The sequence below is a fragment of the Pistacia vera genome, unplaced genomic scaffold, assembly GCF_008641045.1.
Source record: "Pistacia vera cultivar Batoury unplaced genomic scaffold, PisVer_v2 Contig428, whole genome shotgun sequence".
Lineage (NCBI taxonomy): Eukaryota > Viridiplantae > Streptophyta > Magnoliopsida > Sapindales > Anacardiaceae > Pistacia > Pistacia vera.
The window spans coordinates 68,710-92,609 of record NW_022196255.1 but is presented as its reverse complement, the minus strand read 5'-3'; the positions used below and the strand labels follow the sequence as shown (position 1 = coordinate 92,609).

At 34.6% G+C, this 23,900-nt stretch overlaps 3 protein-coding genes across 12 annotated transcripts; 1 reads left to right on the top strand and 2 right to left on the bottom strand.

The window, feature by feature from the left end:
* Positions 1-1,446: 1,446 nt before the first annotated feature.
* On the bottom strand, positions 1,447-3,503 carry LOC116143299 (40S ribosomal protein S9-2). Its single transcript, XM_031428758.1, has 3 exons — positions 3,365-3,503; positions 2,437-2,818; positions 1,447-1,830 (listed from the first exon to the last, which is right to left on the bottom strand). The coding sequence occupies exons 1-3, from the start codon at positions 3,390-3,392 to the stop codon at positions 1,647-1,649; spliced, it is 594 nt and encodes a 197-aa protein (XP_031284618.1). The 5' UTR covers positions 3,393-3,503; the 3' UTR covers positions 1,447-1,646.
* Positions 3,504-13,731: 10,228 nt separating this feature from the next.
* LOC116143301 lies at positions 13,732-15,564 on the top strand. The gene is made up of 3 exons (XM_031428760.1): positions 13,732-14,386; positions 14,800-14,989; positions 15,202-15,564. The coding sequence occupies exons 1-3, from the start codon at positions 13,878-13,880 to the stop codon at positions 15,403-15,405; spliced, it is 903 nt and encodes a 300-aa protein (XP_031284620.1). The 5' UTR covers positions 13,732-13,877; the 3' UTR covers positions 15,406-15,564.
* Positions 15,565-18,288: 2,724 nt separating this feature from the next.
* On the bottom strand, positions 18,289-23,457 carry LOC116143300. 10 transcript variants are annotated; one of them, XR_004130110.1, is made up of 11 exons: positions 23,031-23,452; positions 22,402-22,485; positions 21,984-22,093; positions 21,300-21,397; positions 21,080-21,189; positions 20,719-20,813; positions 20,501-20,593; positions 20,339-20,411; positions 20,051-20,156; positions 19,121-19,267; positions 18,289-18,906 (listed from the first exon to the last, which is right to left on the bottom strand). XR_004130110.1 is itself a non-coding variant. In XM_031428759.1 (6 exons), the coding sequence occupies exons 1-5, from the start codon at positions 23,091-23,093 to the stop codon at positions 20,533-20,535; spliced, it is 438 nt and encodes a 145-aa protein (XP_031284619.1). In that variant the 5' UTR covers positions 23,094-23,456; the 3' UTR covers positions 20,022-20,411; positions 20,501-20,532. The 10 variants fall into 10 exon arrangements, 1 of the variants encoding a protein (XP_031284619.1); XR_004130109.1 differs by having other exon boundaries at positions 20,051-20,411; positions 23,063-23,453; XR_004130105.1 differs by having other exon boundaries at positions 20,051-20,411.
* Positions 23,458-23,900: the final 443 nt, after the last annotated feature.

Genomic DNA, 23,900 nt, shown 5'->3' with positions numbered 1-23,900 from the left:
TTGGATTTTTAAGTGATTTTAGATCAAACAGCAAAAGGGTCAAGTNAGTTATAAAAATTGTAAAACCAATTACATACACATAAGTTGATGAAACAACATTCTCTAAATTATTGATTAGTTACTACATACGAACCCAAATCCTTAACCATACAGGAACAATTCAATGTAATGGTTACCCCTGCATCATCCGTATTGAAATAAATTAATTCGACAATGTCGGCATGATGACCATAAATCATGTATTATTCAAAAACAGTTCCAACAAAATGATTTCGAAGGCATATACATCAACTTTCTTTATTATGAGTCCAAAATGGGTATATTTTGGAACTAAATCAAGTAAATGATTGCTGAAAATTCTCAACCAAAAATGTTTTGCTTAAGGTCTATTTCTTCATTTATGTTCAAAAACCAAAGAATTGTATCATATCTCAAATTAAATAGGCCCTAGAGCTATATTAGTAAGATTGAGGGAATTTGTATACCCAAATGCGCCTCTTCTACCAACTGTCCATTTGCCAGCAACCTTGCCAAACTGAAATTTCCCACCTGTTTCTGAGAGTGATGATACATAATAATCAATATTGGTATACGTATTCAATGTATTTCTTGGAAATTTTCAATTAATCAAAATTAAAGAAAAAATATGAATTGCAGAAAATATGGAGCTGACCTTTGGTCTAAAGTCATGGGTGAGGAGGATGTTATTAGGTCTAAAATCTCTATGAACAATGAAACATTTTAGATTTCACAGCAAAGGTCCCGAAGATTACAACTCACCTTGAATCAAATTGGATTGTCAAGACATGCATGCTAATCAACCTTCATGCGTCGATTTCCGACGAGAGAGGACTGCGTCGTTGTGATTTCAAAGACTGGAGTTGCGATCGATTTTAGCAACAAATGGTTGCGATTTCAACAAAGGATGGCTGCGATTTCAACAAGATCGAGTTTTTATTTGTGATCTTTTTCAGATTTTCGCGATTTTATTAAAAAAATTTCAAAGTTTTTGCACGTAGAGGAACTGAGGAAGAAGAGACTGCGTAGCACAACAGGAGAAAGGGAGAAATTAGGGTTTTTTTAATTTTTTAGTTAGATCGATTTTTCTTGCGGTCCGATCAGACCGACAGTCCAACACTGTTCACACGATCCATTACGGGTTAAAGCGATCTATTGCTTAATAGCGAGTTTAGGGTTGACTCGAACCAGACACATGACAAGTTCATGATCCAACCGATTGGATCGGCCAGTCCGATCCGACTTTTAAAACAGTGATTGCAACTCCATAATCCCTTACAACATCAGCTCAATAGAACAGATACTCGCAAAAACAAGTCAGAAAAGATGAGAAGTAATCACAAAAATGTTAATTTCCACGGCTTATTAAATTGAAGCAAGTTTGTGAATTGTATACGCAGGTGCTTTGGATTTTTAAGTGATTTTAGATCAAACAGCAAAAGGGTCAAGCAAGTAGATTTCACCATATATCCCATTGACAAACAAAAATACTCTGAAAAACAGTCAAGAACATACACCAAGCAAAACTTTCTATGATTGAATGTCCCCAAAGAAAAACTCCAGAAGGAGGAAAAGTCAACATGCAAAACTCGGCCCTAATTCCTAATAACAATCACTCACTATTGTGCTCATTCTTCATCCTCTTCGACTCCATCTCCACCAGCAGCCTTCTTGGCAGCAGCCTTCTGGTTCCTTCTCTTCACTCTACCTGGGCGACCACCACCAAATGGACTTGTGATTGAGAAGTCAATGTGCTTCTGTGAGTCCATTCTCACCATGAATGACGGGATATTGACAACCTGCCTCCCAACTCTGATAACCGAGATATAAATTAACATATATACAAAATAGCCATGCTCAAAACCAAAAATTAACATTACAACCCCTAAAAAGTGAAACCATATCATAAACTTGATACAACAAGCAAATTATCAGACACACCACTCATGTTAATGAGAAATACAAATAGTAGTAATGGAATGTATCTCAAACGTACATAATGAATTCCATAGGAAGGCATAACCTCTAAACCAATATCAGCTTATCAGTCTGTTTGATCAGTACAACCATCAATCTAAGAATGCACAAGGCAAAACTTCTAGAGGCTATCTTTCAATTAATTGGACAAAATTATTTTTCCTGGTAGCTAAACAACTGGAAAATATTAGATTATTCAATTCCCACAGCTATTCAACAAAAAATGATACTAATGAATTACGTTAAAAATCTTAGCCTGGCATATTCTACACCAAACAAAATCCATTATTAGTGCAGGCCAAATCCATATTTCACTCGTATTTAAAAATGAGAGCATACTAGTTACACAAATCCTAAGTAGGCAACAGTTCTTACATAACAGAATAAAATATTGAAAAATGGTATGTAACGTTATTCTGAAGAGAACAGAATGCACCATACCTAATATGCCTCTGCCTGATGAGAACTCGTGCATGGTGAATCGACTTAGCCATTCCATTCTTGAACACAAGAGTTTGGAGACGGCGCTCAAGGAAGTTCTCCACAGTAAGGGCCAACACATAATCCAGCTTATTCTGACTCTCATCAAGAAGCCCATACCTGTTCATCCTCCTGAGAAGGGCCTCACCCTCAAAAATACGACGAGGGTTCTTCTCATCAAGGGTTAGAAGCTCCCTTGCTGCATTTCGAATGCGGCTCAGTGCATACTGCACCCTCCAGAGTTCCCTCTTGCAGCGAAGGCCATATTCTCCCACAAGCCTCAGTTCAGCATCCAAACGCTCCTTCTCATAGGGACGTCTTGGCTTCTTAAAAGTTTTTCCATCTATTCCATATGTGAATTTTAATTATTCAAGCTCAAGTTCATCCATTAAACATAAAACATTAACTATCAACACATATACAAACATATCCACCATTTTGATCGAACACTGAAAATGTGAATTCATACTTCTCATCAACTTATAAAAATTACAGCTTTTTTGCATAAAACACAATCCCAGCTGCCAAAACTCTACTTTGTTTGGTCAGAAACAATAGATTTTGTAGAAAAGAAAACGTAAATCTAGCAGCTCACAAAATCTTTAAGTTTGGAACTCGAGATCAAAATAATCTTAATTAATCTAAATGACTACAAGCGAACAAACTAAAACACAAAAGAAACTTCGAATTACTTATCTATTCCGACATTTTATTAGCAGCTAAACAGTGTAGTAACTATAAACATAAATGATAATGTCAACAGAGCACTAACAAACGAAACAAGCACAATCTCAAAGTAAAACAAACAAACAAAACTAAAAACAAGAGAAAGTGAAATGACATGAAACAGATATTGTGAATACGGCGTAGTAATACAAGTAACACTCACAGTTGCGGTAAAACGAAACGTGAACCATGCTTGTGAGACGCTGGTGCTCGCTTCGCCGCTCTGACGAAAATGTAGAAGACGAGTACTCAAAAGTGGAGAGACAAAGAGTGGTTTATATGGCTCTTCATATATGTTTTCCCAAAACCCTAACCCTAACCCTAACCCTAATTTTAATTGCTTGTGGGCTTCAAGTTGTTGGGCTTTAAGAGAAGTGCCCAAATTTTACTTAAATTCATAAAATTGTAATGTTTCAAGTTTACACCCAAAACTTTCTCCAGATATTAAACCACTATTTCAAAATTGAGAAATTAAATTTGTATTCACAATTTTTTTTTTTTTTCATAATTCTGAAATAAATACATATAATTAATGTATTTAGCAGATTAACGTTTGATTGAATTAAGAAAAACTATGATAATAAAAATTGTGTCACTAGATCACTTATGGGTAGGCTTGGTAAAACGGGTGGGTGGATCGGGTCTTTACGAATACGGGTTTAATACGGGTCAAAATATACGGTTCTAAAATATTAGACTCGTACCCTGCCCTATATAAGTATGGGTGAACCCGCGGATGGACCCGTTTTTCGTCTCTCCAGGTTTAGTTTCTGCAGTTTCACCTTTTTGAGGAAACTAAACTCCTTAAACTGGTTTTCAGATACCCACACAATTCATTGGCTTCTCTCACTTATTCTCTCTCTTCCTCTGAGATTGTATAATCAAAATCAGATGACCTAGAAGACACAAAATCTGAATCTGAAGGTACAACATACATTTGCCTTTGCCGACTTGATTTTGTCTTGCTCTTTTCTCTCACAACTAGAGTATCATCAAGAAAATCACAATCTTCATCTTCATCATCATCACATATTTCTTTACTCCTCAACCCACGGGTTCTTCTTCCTTTCTTTCCTAAAGGCTTTGCTGATTCTATACGTTTTCTCTTTTTTCGACCTCTAACAGAAGCCAACTTAATTGCCATTTACAGTGACAACCTGAAAATCAATTTAGAATAATGGAAGAATTGCATCTATAGGCAGTGATGGAGTTGTACTATGTGACTGAACATAATTAACACATTGAAACTTAAACCCATGTGTTGACTTGTACCCATCTTTAGAAAATTAATTTCCTAATACAGAACCCTTTTTTCTCAGACTTTTCTACCCAACTTCTTATTCTTCCTACTGTTGTTTTTCTTCTTCGTGACCACCAATTCCTCTTCATCATCCAAACAATCATCTTCATCAAGGGTAAACTCCTCATCCTCCTCCTCTCCTTCATAATCCTCATCTTCTTCATCTCCATACAAAACCCTTTTCCTCTTTCGTGATGTTTTAGCTCCATTTCCTAAATTACTCTTTCCCGCTTTCGATCCAATAACCTTCCTCACCTCCTTCTCTTCTTCGACTTCCTCTTCCTTCTCCTCCTCTTCCACAAAACCACCGAAACTCTCTTCCGATGCACATCCAGTTGACTGATAAGAGATTGAGAGGTGGGAGAGAATGTTATGTTGAAGATTGAGAGACAAGAGAGATGAGAGGCAGGATAGAGTTGAGCTGCTGAGTTAGGGTTGGGGGTTAGGGATTTGCAAAAACGGGTATATGCGGGTTCACTCATATAACCCGTTAGTTATACGGGTCGGTCCGGGTACAGGTCAAAAAAAGGGGTTTAATATATTGGACTCATACCTTATATTTTTTATCCGGGTATGGACCGACCCGCAGGTCTAAACCCGTTTTACCAGGTCTGCTTATGGGGGGGATACTTTCTATAAATGAGTTTATTGTCAACTTTTAATAATCTTTTTGATGGTATTTTATAAATAGTTCAAGTATTAAAATTATAAATAGGCTTTTAAAAAAGCTTATAATGTGTGTAATTAGAAGGTTTATGAAGAGTAAATTTAAGGTATGTCAAATTGTAATAACACTAGACAAGTCAATGCTAAAAAAACCAGTTAGCTGATAATCATACTTATTTGTAAATTCTTTAACAGATTTTATTTAGATAATTTGGTAAGCTATGGTTTCAGTTAAAAATTTAATTAAGTGTTTAGATGGTATACTAGTTGTATGATTAATTGGTAATATAAAATGTAGATAAATTTTATAAATTAACATTATAGCATAGAATTAGAAATAAAACTTAATACAATGATAAAAAAAAAAAAAAAAAAGTTTTTGCTAAATTTTGGAGAATAAATTAAAGTTTATATTGTATACAAGTTTTAAATTGATAGCTTGACTAACTTTACCGTTTGGGTCTATTAATCAAAGAGATATAACAAAGAGAAGTAGTCGAATAATTCACAACAAAGACTGTGTCAGTTATCAACCCTACAGGCCCTATAATACAAACACGGGCATAAATCGGGTAAACACAATACCATTGTTACATATCAAACTACTTTCTCCTTAAAAGACTTTGGAGCAAAAGGTGACTAGGTCAGGTGGTCGGTTTCTAGTCTGGGCGGTCCAACCATGAGTCAGACAGGTGATATCTTCAAATATATATATATATTTCTCACATGTCAGCTCATCTTCTCTTTCTTCTTAACTTCTTCCATATTTTCTTCTGTTTTCTCACCTCCTCTTGTCTTTCTTCTTCTTCGTCTTATTTTTTTTTCTCTCTTTCTCTCCGTTCTCTTCTCTTTCTTCTTCTGCTTCTTTAGATCTTCTCTTTCTTCTTCTTTTTCTTTCATTTTCTAAGCTCGAATTGAATCAAAGATGAATAAAGGTGAAAGGGAAGATCAATGAAGTTGGATTGGAAGCCAGAGAAAGACGAAGAAAAAAAATGAAGATTAAAGAAACGAAGGCTGAAGCAAAAAAGCCATAGATTTTGCCTTTTAAAACGTCACATTTGTTGGACCGGATTTTCATCTGATCCGGTTGGACCGACGGTCTGACACTAGTTTGCCAGTCCAAAAGTAGTTAGAAACAATTTAAATACAAATACCGGGTTTCAATTCTCAATGAACCGGAGTTATTGACAAAACCCGGTCAAACCAGTTGTACCGACAGGTCTGGTCCGGGTTTCAAAACATCACTTTGGAGAAGCAGCATATATCCTAGGAATTCGCATCTATAAAGATAGAGCGAAAAGTTTAATAAGCTTATCCCAAAGAATGTATATAGAAATGATGTTGAAACTGTTTGGCATAAAAGACTCCAAAAAGGGCTTTTTGCCCTGCAATCATGAAATTCATCATTATGAAGATATGAGTCCCAAGATTAATCAGGACCACAAGCGGATGCGTGGGGTACATTATGCTTTTGTTGTGGTTAGTCTCATGTACACTATGTTGTATACTAGGCCAGATATAGCTTATGATGTAAGTGTTACAAGCGGATATCAGTCCGACCTAAGGGAGAAGCATTGGTTTGTTGTGAAAACAATCCTTAAATACTTGAGAAGAACTAAGGATTTATTACTGAGTTTATAAAGGTTCAGAATTAAAGATTCAGGGATACTTGGACTTTGATTATTAATTAGATGTGGATGACAGAAAGTCTACATCCAAATTCATTTTCACCTGTAATGGAGGAGTAGTTAGTTAAAAGAGTTCCAAACAGTCGACAATTGTCGATTCTACTACAAAAGCTAAATATATTGCCGCTTCAAAAGCAGCAAAGGAAATTGTTTGGATGCGCAAGTTCATGACTGAACTTGGTGTGGTTCCAAACATGGTTTATCCAATAACCTTGTACTGTGACAATAGTGCTGTTATTGCACATGCAAAGGAACCAAGGGTGTACCAGAAATCCAAACATATTCAACATAAATATCATATTTTGAGAGAATTCGTTGGAGCTTGAGATTTTGGTGCAGAAAACATCTTCAGCAGAAAATTTAGTTGACCCACTAACTAAAGCGATGATACAGAAGCAGTTGAACTATCATCTTCAGAAGATGGGTACAAGATACCATAATGATGGGCTCTAGTGCAAGTGAGAGTTTTGTTAGTGTATGGCCTAGGAACCAATCGTAGTATCGGTTCTTGGATATTATATCGTGTAAATATTTTATTAATAAAATGAAGTGTTCTTATTTCAAATGTTTGTTTACTGCTTCATTTATATTTTATATATGCTAAACATGTGAAATGTCCAGATGATATGGATTTTCAGAAGATCAAATCATCAAAGCATCCCCTATGTAATTAATGTTGATTGGGCAATAACATTGCATAGTATGCATGTTGAATGCCTCCATTAAATATCATGTGATGGTAATGAGTGGGTGATTATAAAATTTATATCACTAGGGCATTAGCATGGATAAACAGTTAGTGAACTATTTATCGAATATGACCGATTACAATGAATCACATAGACATTCAAAATATGGTCAATGATACATCGTAGAATCGTATAGTGTACCACTAATCTTTAGACATGAGACATCACGGTTGGATTCGACATAGGATACATATGGTTCATATGATGTATAAGCACGAGACTAATCATGTCTAATGCAAGAAGCTGATTTAGTCATATGTTATTCATGTGCAAGGACTAGTGATGGTTAAGATGGGATCCGTTGACTCGAAATAGTTTGATGTTCCCAGTCGAATGTTAATAAACATTAGAAAAGAAAATCTCTGGCCAGAGTACAAAATAGTCATATGAAAAGTAGTTTCATGACGATACATTCCATTGTATTGATTGATGATTCGATTAAAGATTAAATTATGAGTTTTGACATACCATAAACCTATTTTTAATCGGGATTGGACGACAGAAGAATTTTACTATACGGTACATACGATCAGAAAAAGGTTCATTGAAGTTTAACTTCATTGTGGCTTAGGGTGCATTTGGTTAGGGGATTGGGAAGATTACTCTTGTAATCTATCTTTTATTACGGGCATTATGTTGTTTGGTTGTCAAGTAATAAAAGATTGCGGTAATTTTTCATTGCCAATAGTTGTTACTGTTGGTAATATAGGGGGTAATCAGATTACCTTCTCAACATGTGTTATTAAAAGATTACTAATCCACTGTTCATACCAATTTTATCTTGAATTAAAAAACACTTCGGACACAAATGCCCTCATATTTCTACCAAATAACAATTAGCCTAACTGTGCAAAATGACTTCTATAACCTCATAAATTAAATTTGTGGACATAAATGCTCCTCACTATTTATATGAATACCACCTAAAATTATTTAGCCACTACAGACGACTGCCGGCCACCACTGCTTACTGTTTCTTATAGTCGCTAGACGATGCACGACCGTCCAAATTTGGCTAGCCATGCGTCGATATGGTTGTTTCTGACTTGATCGAGGGCGATAAATGACTAAATCTATTTTGGCCATTTTCTACCAGATCCACGGCCATCTGGCCGTTTTCAACCTTCGATTTGGCCAGCAACGGCCATATCGATGTACGATCGGCTAGATCAGCGACTGTCGATAGCGGTTGACATTCGTCTGTAGTAGCTTGGGGTATTTTGTTAAAATTTAAACTTTTGTTGTTGGGGGGTTTTAGCTAAATTCTCAAATGTAGGGGGTTAAAAGTAATATATGTAAATAATAATAATAATTATATTATATTATTCAAAAGGAAGGGAAATCCAGTAAAAGCCTTTGCCGATAATATTTTATTCCTCTCAACCAAACATTTTAATTACTTATACCTACTAATCTAACCAAACATATTGATATAACATTCCCCCATAATCTTCAACGTAATCTATTTCACTGGTAATCCTACATGTTCAATAATAAAACATTCCCCGAACTAAACGCACCCTTAGGGTTATGGAGAATTGCTAGATGCCTACCATGATTGGTGAGAGAGAGAGAGAGAGAGAGAGATGTCTCATTCTTTGTTATGTGGTTGTAGTTTTAAATTGAAAAAGAGTATAAACATTTATCATTATTTTCATTTTTTTATAGAAAAAAAAAAAAAAAAAAAAAAAACTGGAAAGCAGATCATGCCTAAAGTTGAGGTGTGGATTGAAGCTCACAAGAAAAAAGAATGGTGAGCCAATCAACACTAAGTTTGCATAAGCAATTGTAAGTAATTTGTTATAGCTCTCTCTCTCTCTACACACACACACACACACACACACACAGAGTAGAACCCCTCTATAGTAATACTCTATATAGGAATAACCTCTATGTAGTCATAAAAACTTCTAGTCCCAACTTGGGCCAGTTATAAATAAGAATAAATTTCACATTGTAATATATTATAATTTTTCTAGGTACTGTCTTAAGGAACTTGCCTCTATATAGTAATAATTATATGCATATTGCAAAAAATATATACTATGTTACATTAAAGGTTTAATATGAAATAAAATATTTATTTAAAGTTGTTTGGGACAATGATTTATGCTTTAGAGTTGTTACCATATCTTTTATCTTGCAGGTACATAATAAGTCATCAGCATGGACACGTTCTTGTTGAAGCCAAAATATTTCTAGCTCTCAAGCATGTTTAGAGCTTCTTGGCATGAAATTTTTGGTATTTCCATACTATCATCCTTAAGATTATCTCCTTCCTCTTCTTGTCTAATTCCAGTAATGATTTCTTTTTCAGTTAAAACATACATGACTAGTTGCTCATTTGGATTATTGAGTAAGACATTAATATCCATTTGATTAGTGTAGTGAAGTTGTCGAATCTGATCACTCAATTTTACAGTGATTCTTCGATATCCATTTCTATGCTATTCTAATGCTACTAAAACAGTGAACTGAAATCCTAATACTACTAAAACATAAATTGTAATTCTTGATGCCTCTTGATGCCATGTGTCTCACAAAAATTTGCAAAATAATGTGAGTTATATTCTCCATCCCGATCTGTGCGAAAAAATTTTATTGGGTTGCCAACCTTTTTCTCAACAAGCGCTTTAGAGCTTTTAAAGGCTACGAATGCTTCAATGTTTTCCTGCAAAAAATAGACCCAAATTTTTCGACTATAATCATCAATAAAGGTAATTATGTATCTTTTACCTCTATTGGAAGATGGTTTATTGGCCCACAAATGTCAGAAAGAACAAGCTCCAGTGCCTTCTTTGCTTTTCATAATTTTCCTTATGGAAATTGATTGCGATATTGTTTGCTAAAAATACATTCTTCACAAACTTTAGAGGGGGCTATAATTTGAGGAAGACCAATCACCATATTTTTCTATTGTAGAGTCTTCAATCCACAAAAGTTTAGGTGACCATAGCGAAAGTGCCATAGCCATGCTGCATCCTTCAATTTTTGTTGAGAAACATGAATGAGTGGTGTTATGGAGATAAAGCAGAAACATCTGATTTGCCGTCACATCTTGAATTTGACATACTCCATCTTTGATAGAAATCTCATATCCCTTCTCTTGAAGCTGACCAAAACTCAACAAGTTTGTTTTCAAATCTGGAACGAACAAGACATTAAAAATAGTTTGAATAGCACCTCCCTTGGTTTGGATTGTTTTCTTTCCTTTTCCCATTACAAAAACTTTAGAATTGTTTCCAAATTTCACATCATCTCGAAAAGATTTATCCAAAGCAAAGAATGCAGATTTGTCTTCACACATATGGTTGCTGTAGCCCATGTCTAAATACCACAAGTTCTTGTTTGTCTCCTCCTTTGCATGGCAAACCCTCAACAAAGATACCTCTTCTTCTGTTTCTACAAAATTAGATTTCTCCCCATTTCCTTTAGACAAATTAGTTTAACATTATGACTTATAATGGCCATATTCGTGGCATTTGTAACACTCAACATTGGACTTGTTTATTGACTCTGGTCGATAAGTAGTTAAGTGGTGACCTTCTCGTCTTCTGCCTCTTCCTCTTCCTTCAGAATCATGAAATTTATTATCTTGGTGTTGTAGTGGTTCAAAAGTTGCATGATCCTTATTTCCTCTGCCTCTACCTCTTCCTTTATTTGGTGCTAGAGAATGGTTGTTAGTTGAGACCTTCAATGCTTGCTCTTCTTTCTTCTGTTGGTTAATTTCCTACTCATGAACTTGCAATGAACCTTGTAATTTATCAATTGAAAGCTCTTCAACATCATTGGATTCTTCTATAACATAGACAACAAAATTGAATTTTGGTATCATGGATCAAAAAATCTTCTCAACAACGGTGACATCCTCCATCTTATCACCATGGATTCACATCTTATTGACGATTGCCATTGTCCTTGAAAAATAATTTGTCACAAATTCTCTAGATTTCATTCAAAGCATTTCGAACGAAGTGCTTGAAGTTGTTGCCTCTTTGCCCTTACTGATCCTTGGTACTTATTCTTCATGGAATCCCAAATCTGCTTGGAGATGTCCTTGCAAAGAATTTGTTTCCAAGATTGAGCGATCAATAGCTTGAAAAAGATAATTCTTTACCTTCAAATCCTCTATCCTCTCCGTCAACGTCATGCCGACTGTTGATTTTGCTACTCTAGAATCAACCATATACCAATATTGTTTGGACCTCAAGAAATTATCCATCAGCATGCTCCAATGGTTATAGTGGCCATCGAAGCATGGAATGGCTGGTTGCACAAAAGTTTTAGACGTCATCATTTTTCTCTATGACTGCTGCAAAAAAGAAACAGGTGAAATAGAAAACAGACTGCTAGTATATCACTCTATTTGACGAACTTTGTTTTTGATTGGCACTCTCAAGTCTCAACTTTATTTTTTTTCTCACACTCTCTTTTTTACCTTGCTTTGATACCAATATTGCAAAGGATAAAATATTTATAGGTGAGAAATGAAGAAGACAAAAACGAAGAAGAACTTTACTTTTATTGCTCTACTTGCATATGAAAGATTAAACTGATACTCTTTATAGAGTTAAAAACAACTGCTAATAGCTAAAAATTAGGAATCATCTAGTAAAAGCTAAAGACTAGGTAAGCAATAAACTAATCAACCAATTCCTATAGACTAGGAAACAACCAGCCACTTACAGTAACAATGAAATAATTCTTATTTGACTAATTCAGCAAATTTGAAGTTTATTTTGTGTTTTAGTTGGTTTACTTGTGGTCCTTTAATTGAGATTATTTTGATCTCGAGTGCCAAACACAAAGATTTTGTGGGATGCTAGTTTTGCGTTTTCTTTTCTACACTAACTACTGTTTGTGACCTGACAAAGATCAGACTTTTGGCAGCTGCCATAGTGTTTTATGCAACAATAATGCTATGCTTACTCACGAGCTTACTAACTGCCTTACTACCTTTGTTAAAGTTACATATGGTACCTGTACTATGCGTATAGTACCTATACTATGCGTTATATTTACAAAGGATAATAAGATGGTTAGTAAGATCGTGAGTAAGCATAGCATTACTCTTTATGCAAATATGAGATTTTTACAAATAGGAGAACGACATATTTCCACCCAAGGTTTGGCAAAATGACACTTTCCCACCCATCAAGTTTCAAAATGACACTTTCCCACTTTTCGTTAGGTTCTGTTACTGTTTTCTGTTAATATTTGACTACAAAGACGAAAATACCCTTAAATAGTTTATTTCTTAATTAGTTTTTTATAAATTAAAATTTAGTTAAGTCAAAGTCTTTAGTACTCAATTATTTATTAGTTCAAGTGTAAAAATATCTTTTTTCCTTTGTTTATTTAATTAATTAGGAATATTGATTTTCTATATTAGTTAGTAAAAATGAAAAACATTATACATTTAGTAGATTATTAAAAAATAATGATGGGATATTGATAACATTATAAATAAATAAATAAATATTAAAGGTCATTTAACTTTAAATAATTTCATAGCATTGCTCCTAACTTTTTGGATAGGGCTAACTATTTTTTCTTTTTAATATTTGACTTTTTGGCTAATTAAAAAACAATAAAAAATTTATAAAGTCAAAGGGTATTTTTATATTTTTAATAAAATATTAACGGAAAACATAACAGAATCTAACAAAAGGTGAGAACGTGTCATTTTAGAACTTGAAGAGTGGGAAATGTCGTTCTCCCTTCACAAATTGATGAGAAGTATGAATTCTACATTTATTTGTTGGATCAGAATGGTGGTTATGTTCGTATTTGGGTTGATAGTTAATGTTTTATGTTTAATGGATGAGCTTTAGCTTGAATAAAATATATTTCGGCTTAATTTAATCAATATCCCTCAATTATAGGGGTTGGTGGGTTACAGCATTAGTAATTTAGTATAAAAAAGAAGTGGGTCTAATTGTTGCTTTCGACAAACCTTAGGATATAAATTTGAGTGATGCTATGGGTATTAATGGATGGGTATTAATCTGTGTACTAACTAAAATATAATACGGATACTATACATATAATATGAATATTATACATATAATTAGTACACAGATTAGTACCCATTCATTAGTACCCAAAGTATTATTCTATAAATTTCTATCAATATTGCGCGTAGGCGGCATAGCTACTCACTTCTCTCTGTGCAGCGTGAATAGGGTTTAAGCCGACCGTGGAACTTTTCGCTTGTTATTCGACATCTACACACAGAGATTTTGATTAAACTGCGATCAATCCAGTTGAAATATGCAAAGACTTCAACGCATAGTATTAACATCAATAACAAAGACAAAACCCCTTTTGAGCCCAACTACTTTTATCAAAACCCTCTCCTTCAAAACCCCCAAAAATGGTGACGAAGAGTGGAACGACGCGTGGGAAACAGCTTGGCTCCCAGAAGACCTATCTCCGAAAAACAGAGCTCCATGGGAAACAGATGTCAACTTTGGCTCTAACGATTCCAACACCAAAAACATTGTTTTAGGTTCAGATGTTGATGCAGAGACCAAGGCCTTTGTGGAGGACATGAATGAGAATTGGGACGAGAGGCGGAGCAAGACTAAACTAAAGGAGAGTAAAGCTGATGGGAATGGAAATGATAAACTTTACAGTTTGGAGAGTATGAAGAAGGATTACAGATTGAAGAAGCAGAGGATTCATGGTGGTTTGTGGTTGAAGGAGATTGAGAAGCAAGAGGAGGCTAAGTTGGGTGGTGGTGCAGATGATATTGATAGATTGCTTGATACCTACTCCGAGTATGTTTGATTTATTTGAGTTTTTTTTTTTCCCTTTATTGTTATTATTCATTTTGCTTAGTTTAGTTTAGGTAGCAAATGATCTGGATTTTGTTTAGGTATTGATTTTTGTATAATTTGAGTACTATGCTTGGTCTAAGGGGAAGTTCAGATTTAACTCAGATTGCGCAACAGAGTTTAGGATTGAATGTAAAATCCAGCAATTATTTTCATAATTTGGGTTCCAGCTTTTCAGTTATTTATTTATTACTCATTGAAAATTATTTTGATAGGTGCATAATCACACAGAGAAGAAAGATTTTCATTCTTCAGATGATGAGAAATTAGTTGATTGCATTTTGTTCATAGCATTTCATAGAGACTTTGGGTAGGCTATTGTTGGACTTGTCTGTCTCATGGTTCAATAAATGCAGGATTTTTGACACTGCCAATGATGAATTGGATAATGCAAAGATCCCAAACACTTCTGAGTTCAAAAACAAGCCTGATGGTTGGGAAACAACCGCGAAGGAACATGATGGAAATGTGTGGGAGATGTCACAAAGAGAAGAAGATATTCTCCTCCAAGAATTTGACCGCCGAATAGCATTTTGCAAATTCCAGGTAAGATGAGCTGGAATTTTCTTTATATACTAATCATATTGTTTTGTTAATTGTCTTTTCATGACGCTCAACATCCCTGCAGACTTAATTTGCACATGTTGAAATGTAATTATAGTATTACTAACTTTTTTTTCCTGTCATACAAGTTCTTTATCTTCGATTTTGCCACTGGTTCTCTTTCTTATGCTTGGTTATTGAATTTGGTGGTGCAGATAGCTAGTTTTATTAAGACTCACATATTTAGTCGGAGGAGACCGATAGATGGGTGGAAATACATGATAGAGGAGATAGGACCGAATGCCAGGAAAGGAAAGGGTAGTGTTTCGAGGTTACCAAGTCTATCTGATCCATCAACTCAACCATTCAAGGAGGAGAAGCTAATTAACAACAGACTTACTCCCTTGAGAGGAAGATAGTTCATTTCCCGCATACTCAGATTTGTTATTATTATTATTTTAGTTTTCCGTTTAGTTATTATATTGCTGTATAGACGTTGATAGCTACATCATCTGGCAAAAGCATGGAATCAAGCTTTATCTATGTATAATGCACCTTTTTGTAAACAATAAAAATTTGAATAACTTGAAGACTAGAAGATGTGTGTGAATTCTCTCTGAAAGACCGGACTATAAACTGCGTATTATTTTCTCACTGTTTTATAACTTAAAACCAAATTAATGCTTCAGTTGATAGTGAGAGTAGTTATCGAATTCAATTTCTGTTATAAGTTGGTAGCTAGCTGGGTATTATTTTTCCTGGGTGCCTTTTCATGAAGAAGTGTGTGTTTGTGTTGCCTTTACTGTATACTCATTATCTCGTTAGAATTCAACAAGGGAATGGCGTTTTTCTCCTTCCTATGGAGAGAAGAGAAGCACGTAAGTTTTTTTATAGCCATTCATTTCCTCGTATCTTTCTCAAACTTTCTCAAACTATAAAAGTATTCGAGTACTAAATTTCATGCAATTTAAACTATATATGCTTTGCCAGTTCAAATTATACTTTATGGCTTCTGGATTTTGGTACAATTAAATATGAAGAAAATATACATAATTAATTGGATGTATTATCTGGATAAGTAATAAAATCATGTTAAATGGGTTCATTTGAATATAATTATTTGCTAAACTAGATGGAAAGCCGCCCCTTGTATGGGTATGTTTATTAGATATTTTTGAAATAGTTTGTAAACAAAATAATTATATTCAATCATAAGAATTGTTAAGCATATTTTTTTCATAGGTAATATTATGGGTTTACATTCGATGAATGTGAATGGACTAACACCAATTTTTATTTCTTTATATAATTGTTATTTATTTCAGTGAATGTGAAATGACTAACATAAATCTTTATATTTTTTTTATTTAAATCTTTGGAATGATAATGCAATGTTACTATATAATTTTTATTAATATATGCCATTAATACTTATGAATATCAAACACCAATTAAAATCCTACACATTAAAATTATCTAAATTTTATTTATTAATGAAATTACCTACAAAACTTAATAATATTATTTACTCTTGGTTTACATAAACTCTATTTCATTTGTTTTTTAACAAATCATCGCTACAATGAAGTTGGTTTATCCCTAAACAAAGAGGAAGTATTTAATTTGGCTTTAAAGTGTGAAAATGATTAAACAGAGGTCTAATAGAAACAAATATAAGGTTTGGTATGTTAATATCAATCTTAGAAATTATTTTATTCACCTCTTATATTTAAAAAAAAAAAATGAATGGGCAGTATAGAGGGGGAAAGTAAAAATGTTCATAGTGAAGTTCCATCATCCTCATCAAATTTACAATACAAGAATGCTAGGGACACCGGGATTTTTACACCGAAATGTTGTATCGGCTTACGTGTCTCTCGATTTACACTAGCAAACCAGACACGTTTTGCATTATTTTTAATTTTTTCTAGTGAACGACTGTTCATCAAATATGGACGGCCGTTCACTTACACGGACTCCCGTCCATATTATATGGACGAGGGTCCATTTACTACGGACGTGCGTCACTATTTAAAGGATGCCCGTCCATAAATAAATTTTTTTTATAAAAATTAGGGACAACCGTTCATAGGTTATGGACGGTTGTCCCTAAATATTGGACAGACGTTCATATTTTAATAGACGTCCGTCCATTAACAACTTTTTTTAAAACATTAAAAAAATTTAGGGACGGCCATTCATCAATTATGGATGGCCGTCCTTTTATTTTGGATGAATGTTCACAAATGAGGAACGCTCGTCCATTATGTTTGGAAGGGCGTCCATACAGTCCCTTATTCTGGTTTAAAAAATAAAATAAAAAATTTGGGTTTTGTGTTGTTCAAATGGGCTTTGTCTTCTTGTTGCAGTTGGTGGAACATTAAATGGAAGAATGGGTTTTGTCTTCTAATTTATCAGTACTTTCTAAATCTATCAGATTCTTCAGAGTCATCAATCTCAAGTTTTTACGAGCTCTTCTCCTCGCAATAAGATTCTCCAGACGTTGGTTCCTTTCAAGCTCTGAAGTCCCCAAATCCATGAGATTCTTCTGATCAACCTCCGTCTATTTAATTACAGATTTACTTTCATCCTCATTTTCCTCCTTTGCCGCTTCTTCTTTCTCCTCCTCCTCCTCCTCATCATCATTATCATCCTCACCTTCTCCTTCTCCTTCTCCGTCATTATCACTTTCCTTAGACTCAACGCTTTCAATATCACTCTTATGGGACATCCGCGAACCAGCATCTGATTCATCGTTAGATATATGGACAGCTAGGGGAGCTTCCAAGTCTAGAAGCGGGTGGAATTCATCAAGCATTGGGAGAATGTCAGCCATCGAAGCATCTGGTGAGGAACTTTCTGCAGTATCAAAAAACACACAAAACCCACAAGGAGTGGATGATTACAAACTGATCTATAGCAACTTCTTATTGAAAAAGCCATAACTTTCCTGATTTGAACCCCAATTTTCATTGCATCAACTCCCATTTCACTCTCCGGATAATCTTTACAAGAAGAAAATTTTTAAAAAAGCACATTATGGACGGGCGTCCATTCCTTACGGACCCCCGTCCACAAGTTAGGGACGCCCGTCCAGAAGGAATAGACGGGCGTCCAAAGTTTTTTTTTTTTAAATTTTATACTTAGATTATGGACGGACGTCCCTTATTTGTGGGCGCCTGTCCAAAATTAAGAGACGGCCGTCTATAACTGATGAACGCACGTCCCTAACTTGTGAACAGACAGACGTTCTTTAAATGAGAACACCCGTCCGTAGTAAATGAACCCCCGTGCATATAATATAGATGGAAGTCTATGTAAGTGAACAGTCGTCCATATTTGATGGACGACTGTTCACTAGAAAAATATTTAATAACGCGTCTGATTGTTGGTGTGAGTCAAGGGAAACATAGGCTCGTACATATTTTCGGTGCAAAAATGTTGATGTCCATAGCTTTATTGTTTACAATAAATTCCCATTTCATAAACTTGTAAAACAGTATTACACCAGTACAAACTTTCTGCGTCCTCTGAATCTTGACCTCTTGAATCTTGAAAACTTCAAATTTTCATTGCCAATTTCTGAATCGTAGAGTTAGTTACATCCTTTGTTGCGTTGGAATCATCCATCGTGGGGTGAATTTTACAGATGGTGTCCTTGAAATCTACACCAAGTACCAAACATAAAGAATTTAAATTGCTGAGGAGGTCCGCTACCTCTCTTCAAACAGTTTCTCTGACAATAGGAGATCGACTGCTTCTGTTGGAGTTGGGAGGGGGGTCTTGTTTATTTAGCATTACCTCTTTAGGCTTTCCACTAATTCTCTTTGCCAAGCTTCACTAATACTCATTCTTTGTATTACACTTCATCAGACCTAGCTATTTCATTGACTGTCTCCCAGAGCCTTCCTGCAAGCATACTGAACAAAGACATATAAAAAGTTTTAGTAAGGAGTCTTCCATAGAATCTGTTGTCATAAGTAACGCGAATCTATGTTGCTAAGTTCAGAATAGACACGTGCATACACATGCGAAAAGTTCACATAGAATTTTATGAGTTTGTAGTTTGTTTTTTGCCATAACAACAATAACCTATGGAAAAAGCAAAAAGAATAAGCGACTAATCAATCTTACCTTGATTTTTCTGCCAAAGTTCCTCTTTGTCTTTTTATTTCTGTATCTGGACAGCTTTTCCCTGAGGTCCTTAGTAGGGCAGGTGGTGATCATCACAGGCAGTTCGTGAGGAGAGTGGATGAAGCTCATATTGCCATTACCAAGAGTCTGTCATAAAAACTCAGTATCAATGACCCGGCCCCATCCTGTGGAATTGACCAGAAACATCTAAACATTTTTCAGTCCGTAGACTACTACGCAAAGCCAATACTTGGTGGGTCATGCCACACATATGAGCAAGGAGAATACGGAGATGCTAACAAATGAGCCACGTTGCCCACAGCAAGACCTCTAATAAGGAGTAAATGTTGTCAATAAGTGGTCTAGAATTTATAGAGGAAAAAGATTTAACCCGACTCTGTCCATGGGCCGAAAGATTAAAAAACCTATTAAACAGAAAGGTCTATCCTGTGGTAGTTTCATCTTCTTATGATACACGGTAACACCACAATCATGGACTACAGGATCTATTCAGCATTGGCTTTCAAGTAATTCATTGGCAGAGGCTTTAAATTGCTGATGTCTAACTGGATCAGTTGTTACCTTGGAGACATGATTAATATACTACAATGTTTATAGAAAAATACGCCGTCAACCATTGTTCACTCAAAGAACTAAGTGTACAACCTTGATATCAATCGTTTGAAAAGTATGTCTCGCAAAAAGACCCTCCCCAGCTTACCCATCTAAGGTGATTTAAAGAATTGTAAAAAAATAAATCCAAAAAATGCAAATGCTTTAGGAAACCCACTGCCCGAACATGTAGAGTAAATTATAGAAGCACATACAGGAAAGAGAAAAGGTTAAAAACATTGCAAAAATTAAGTCTGAACTTTATGTCTCCTTCACTGAATGCTCTCTCCATGCCATAAACAGATCCAAAATCCATACCCGGAGTCTCCAGAAAACTTGGTTTCATCATAGTAGCAAGAGAAAAGTGAGTAAGCTTTCCCACAATGTATCAAGCTACCAGCACCCAAGAAAAGACCAAAAATTGCTGCACTCCCAAAGGTAGTTTGACCAAACGAAGTATAAGAAGAGTCCCATAAATCCAAGCAGATACACCATGAAGTTATTAAATACACAAAATAAACTAAATATTAAAAATCAAGCTTGACCTTATTTTCTTTGAATCAAGAAACCCAGCTTTAATCAAAGTTTAATAGTAAATGAACTTACTCAGAGCTTTAATCAAAGTTTAACAGTAAAGGAACTCATTTGCTGATTCAGCCAGTGCTAGGGCTGCCGTAACCTATAAAACATCATAGGCACTTTTGTTAAGAAGCAGATCAAAGATTCGCAGATGAACCAAAAATATCAATAAAATAAATCTCTATTTACCTGAACTAACAGACTCCGTGCTTCATCAAAATTCAGGAGCACAAAGCTTTCAAGATCCTTACCTCCATGTTGTAAAACAAACACAACATAGCACTGAATGCAAAGTGATGACATAGAGTTAATAAAATAATAATAATAATAATAATAATAAAGGGCTTAAAATGTAAACTAAACAGGAAACATAATATTTTCTTTTGATCAATGATATCTAAAGCAACCTGATTTTTTGGAAATGCTCTAGGATGATCATTTTCAGAAACATGTTGATCATCCCAATGTTCCCAGGCTTTGATCAAAACTGGATCATAGGGACCTTAGCAAAAAGCAAGAAAAAAATAAACTAAATATTAAAAATCAAACTTGACCTTATTTTCTTTGAATCAAGAAACCTAAAAAGCTGTGCTGCAACTGGATCAGATTTCACTATCCAGATTGCAATTATTGTAATTCATTCTGATTTAGCATGGAGGGACCAACCACAACAATTAGGTCAAATCATGAAAAACCAGAGACATGCAAGAGAGTGAAATTTCTGGAAGTTAAGCCCAAAGAGAGTGAAATTTCTGGATCAGATTTCACCTCAATGTAGGATGCAGCAGCGGCAGAGTGCTTCTCATTTGCTCTAGCAATAAATATATCCCAAAAGACTGATCACCATTTAAATAAAAAGCCATCGGGTGCATCAATAGCTGGAGGACATGCAAACAGAAACACAATATCAATTAAGTTGCAAAAAGATGAATGAGACATGAATAGATAAAAATCTATCCTCCTTTGCATTTCTTTTCAGTAATCCTACCTACAGGATCTGTAGATACTTTCCCTTCAGCTTGAAATGCCTTTGCAGAAGCATGCAATTTTCTCTTCATAAGGTTATCATATATATACACATCCAACCTATTGACCAAAAGAACAAAAAATACCACCAGTAAAAAATTCAGTCTTAAAATTTTACAAAATAACTGAAAGTATAAATGCTTCATATGGTATATAATGTATGATGTAAAATCTTAAGTTGACAGAAGCCCGCTGTTCAGATGAGGAAATGCAGAGTTTAAAAAAGAGAGAGATTTTGTTATCAAAAACCTGGAGATATAAGCTGCATAAAACTACAGCCAATGCAATTGTTCAATTCAGTTCAGAGAAAACTTTTCCATATTATGGAACCAAACAACACACTACATTATATTAGAGATTTTATATGCCTATATTCCAATCAGTTTGCTCCACATTAATTAAATATAAAGTGCTAAATACCATTAGTTGGAGGTAGGCACTGAATCCTGAGTTTTCTTTTATAGAAATAGAATCAAATTCCACTTTCCAGATTGCCATTATTGTAATTCATTCTGATTTAGCCCGGAGGGACCAACCACAACAATTAGGTCAAATCATGAAACCAAAGACAGGCAGGAGAGGGATATTTCTGGAAGTTAAGCCCAAAGAAAGGAGAAAAACTCAACCCAAAATCTCAGAAACCCACCTCAATGTAGGATGCAGCAGCGTCAGAGTGCTTCTCATTTGTTCTAGCAATAAATATATCCCAAAAGACTGACCACCATTCAAATAAAAAGCCAACGGGTGCATCAATAGCTGGAGGTCATGCAAACAGAAAACACAACATCAATTAAGTTGCAAAAAGATGAATGAGACCTGAATAGATAAAAATTTATTCTCCTTTGCATTTCTTTTCAGTAATCCTACCTCTAGGATCTGTAAATAATTTCCCTTCAGCTTGAAATGCCTTCATAAGGTAATCATATACATATATATATATACACATCCAACCTATTGACCAAAAGAACAAAAAATACCACAAGTCAATTAAGTTGCAAAAAGATGAATGAGACCTGAATAGATAAAAATTTATTCTCCTTTGCATTTCTTTTCAGTAATCCTACCTCTAGGATCTGTAAATAATTTCCCTTCAGCTTGAAATGCCTTCATAAGGTAATCATATACATATATATATATACACATCCAACCTATTGACCAAAAGAACAAAAAATACCACAAGTCAATTAAGTTGCAAAAAGATGAAGTGCTTCTCCAACATGATCCAAGAAAACGCTTGAATTCAAAATGGGTGCTTCACAATCACCTAATTCATTTTCTACGATATTATCGTCGTCTCCGTTTCTCTCCATCGACAAAAAAATGACTTAAATAAACATAAAATTTTCGCATAATTAAATTAAAAAAAAAAAAAACAACTTTTAAGAAAGAAGCATCTGCTTGAATTCAAGATTAATGATGCTGCGATTTATTTCAACTTTACCCAATTTAAATTTCAATTGGGTTTTCGTCAAAAATAAAGTTTGAGAACTTATTTCATCTGTGGAGAAATAAAAATCTTCTGAATCATTGAAATGAGGAAATATCTCTTCTAAGCTATTAAAAAAAAAAAAAAATCCCGGGAAAAGAGAAGAAAATATGATACAACCAAAACACAAACATCTCGTCTTTTATAGAGCTATGAATTTAAATGTCTACAAAACTAAACTTAGTCATAAAGTTTACAATTTTATACCGCTTTGTGACAAATTTCGGATATAGCTTTACCAAGGCAAGCCGGAGAGATTACGATAAGCATCAAGCACCGAAATCAGAGTTCGAACAGAATGAATCGACTCTTCACCGGCGCCAATCACTCTGTCGCCGAAGTTAACGACGGCCGGTGGCATCGGCACCGAGTAAGCGATGGATACGTTTGGGTGAAGCAGTGGATACGTTTAATCGACTCTTGTTAATGAAGCAGTGGATACGTGTTTAATCGATTGGGTGAGTTTAATTTGATAGATGAGACAGAGAATCGCTTAATCAAGAAAAACTTTTGGAATGGCAATGCATTAATATCTTACATCGGGTTTGTTTAATTTGATAGATGAGACAGAGAATGGCTTAATCAAGAAACGTTTTGGTTGAAACTTTTGGAATGACAATGCAATGCGTTAATATATCTTATTAAACCAAATAGGCCAAACCAATAACCTGCAAACATGTACACTAGATTGTTTAGTGACATACAGACACTTGTAAGAATTGTTGAGAGATCTTATTGAAATCCTACGTGTAATTTAAGAGATCTGATTAGAAATCTTACATGGAGTCGGCGCTTAGATCTCTAATAATATTCTTTATTTTAAAAAACATTTTTTATATAAATAAAAAATATCTTTATTAATTTTTAAATATAAATAACAAAATTTTTATTCAATTCTAATATATTATTTAAATTTTAGGAGACAAAATATGTTTTTTCAAGAATGAAACTTAATAGGAGAGTGTAGATGCGAAAATCTACCTTTATGAAAATAGGGACTGATCCCGTGAGATTGAATCCACTAGCAATCTGATATACCTACACACGTAAGAAAACAAGTGTGAAGCAGACAGAAAA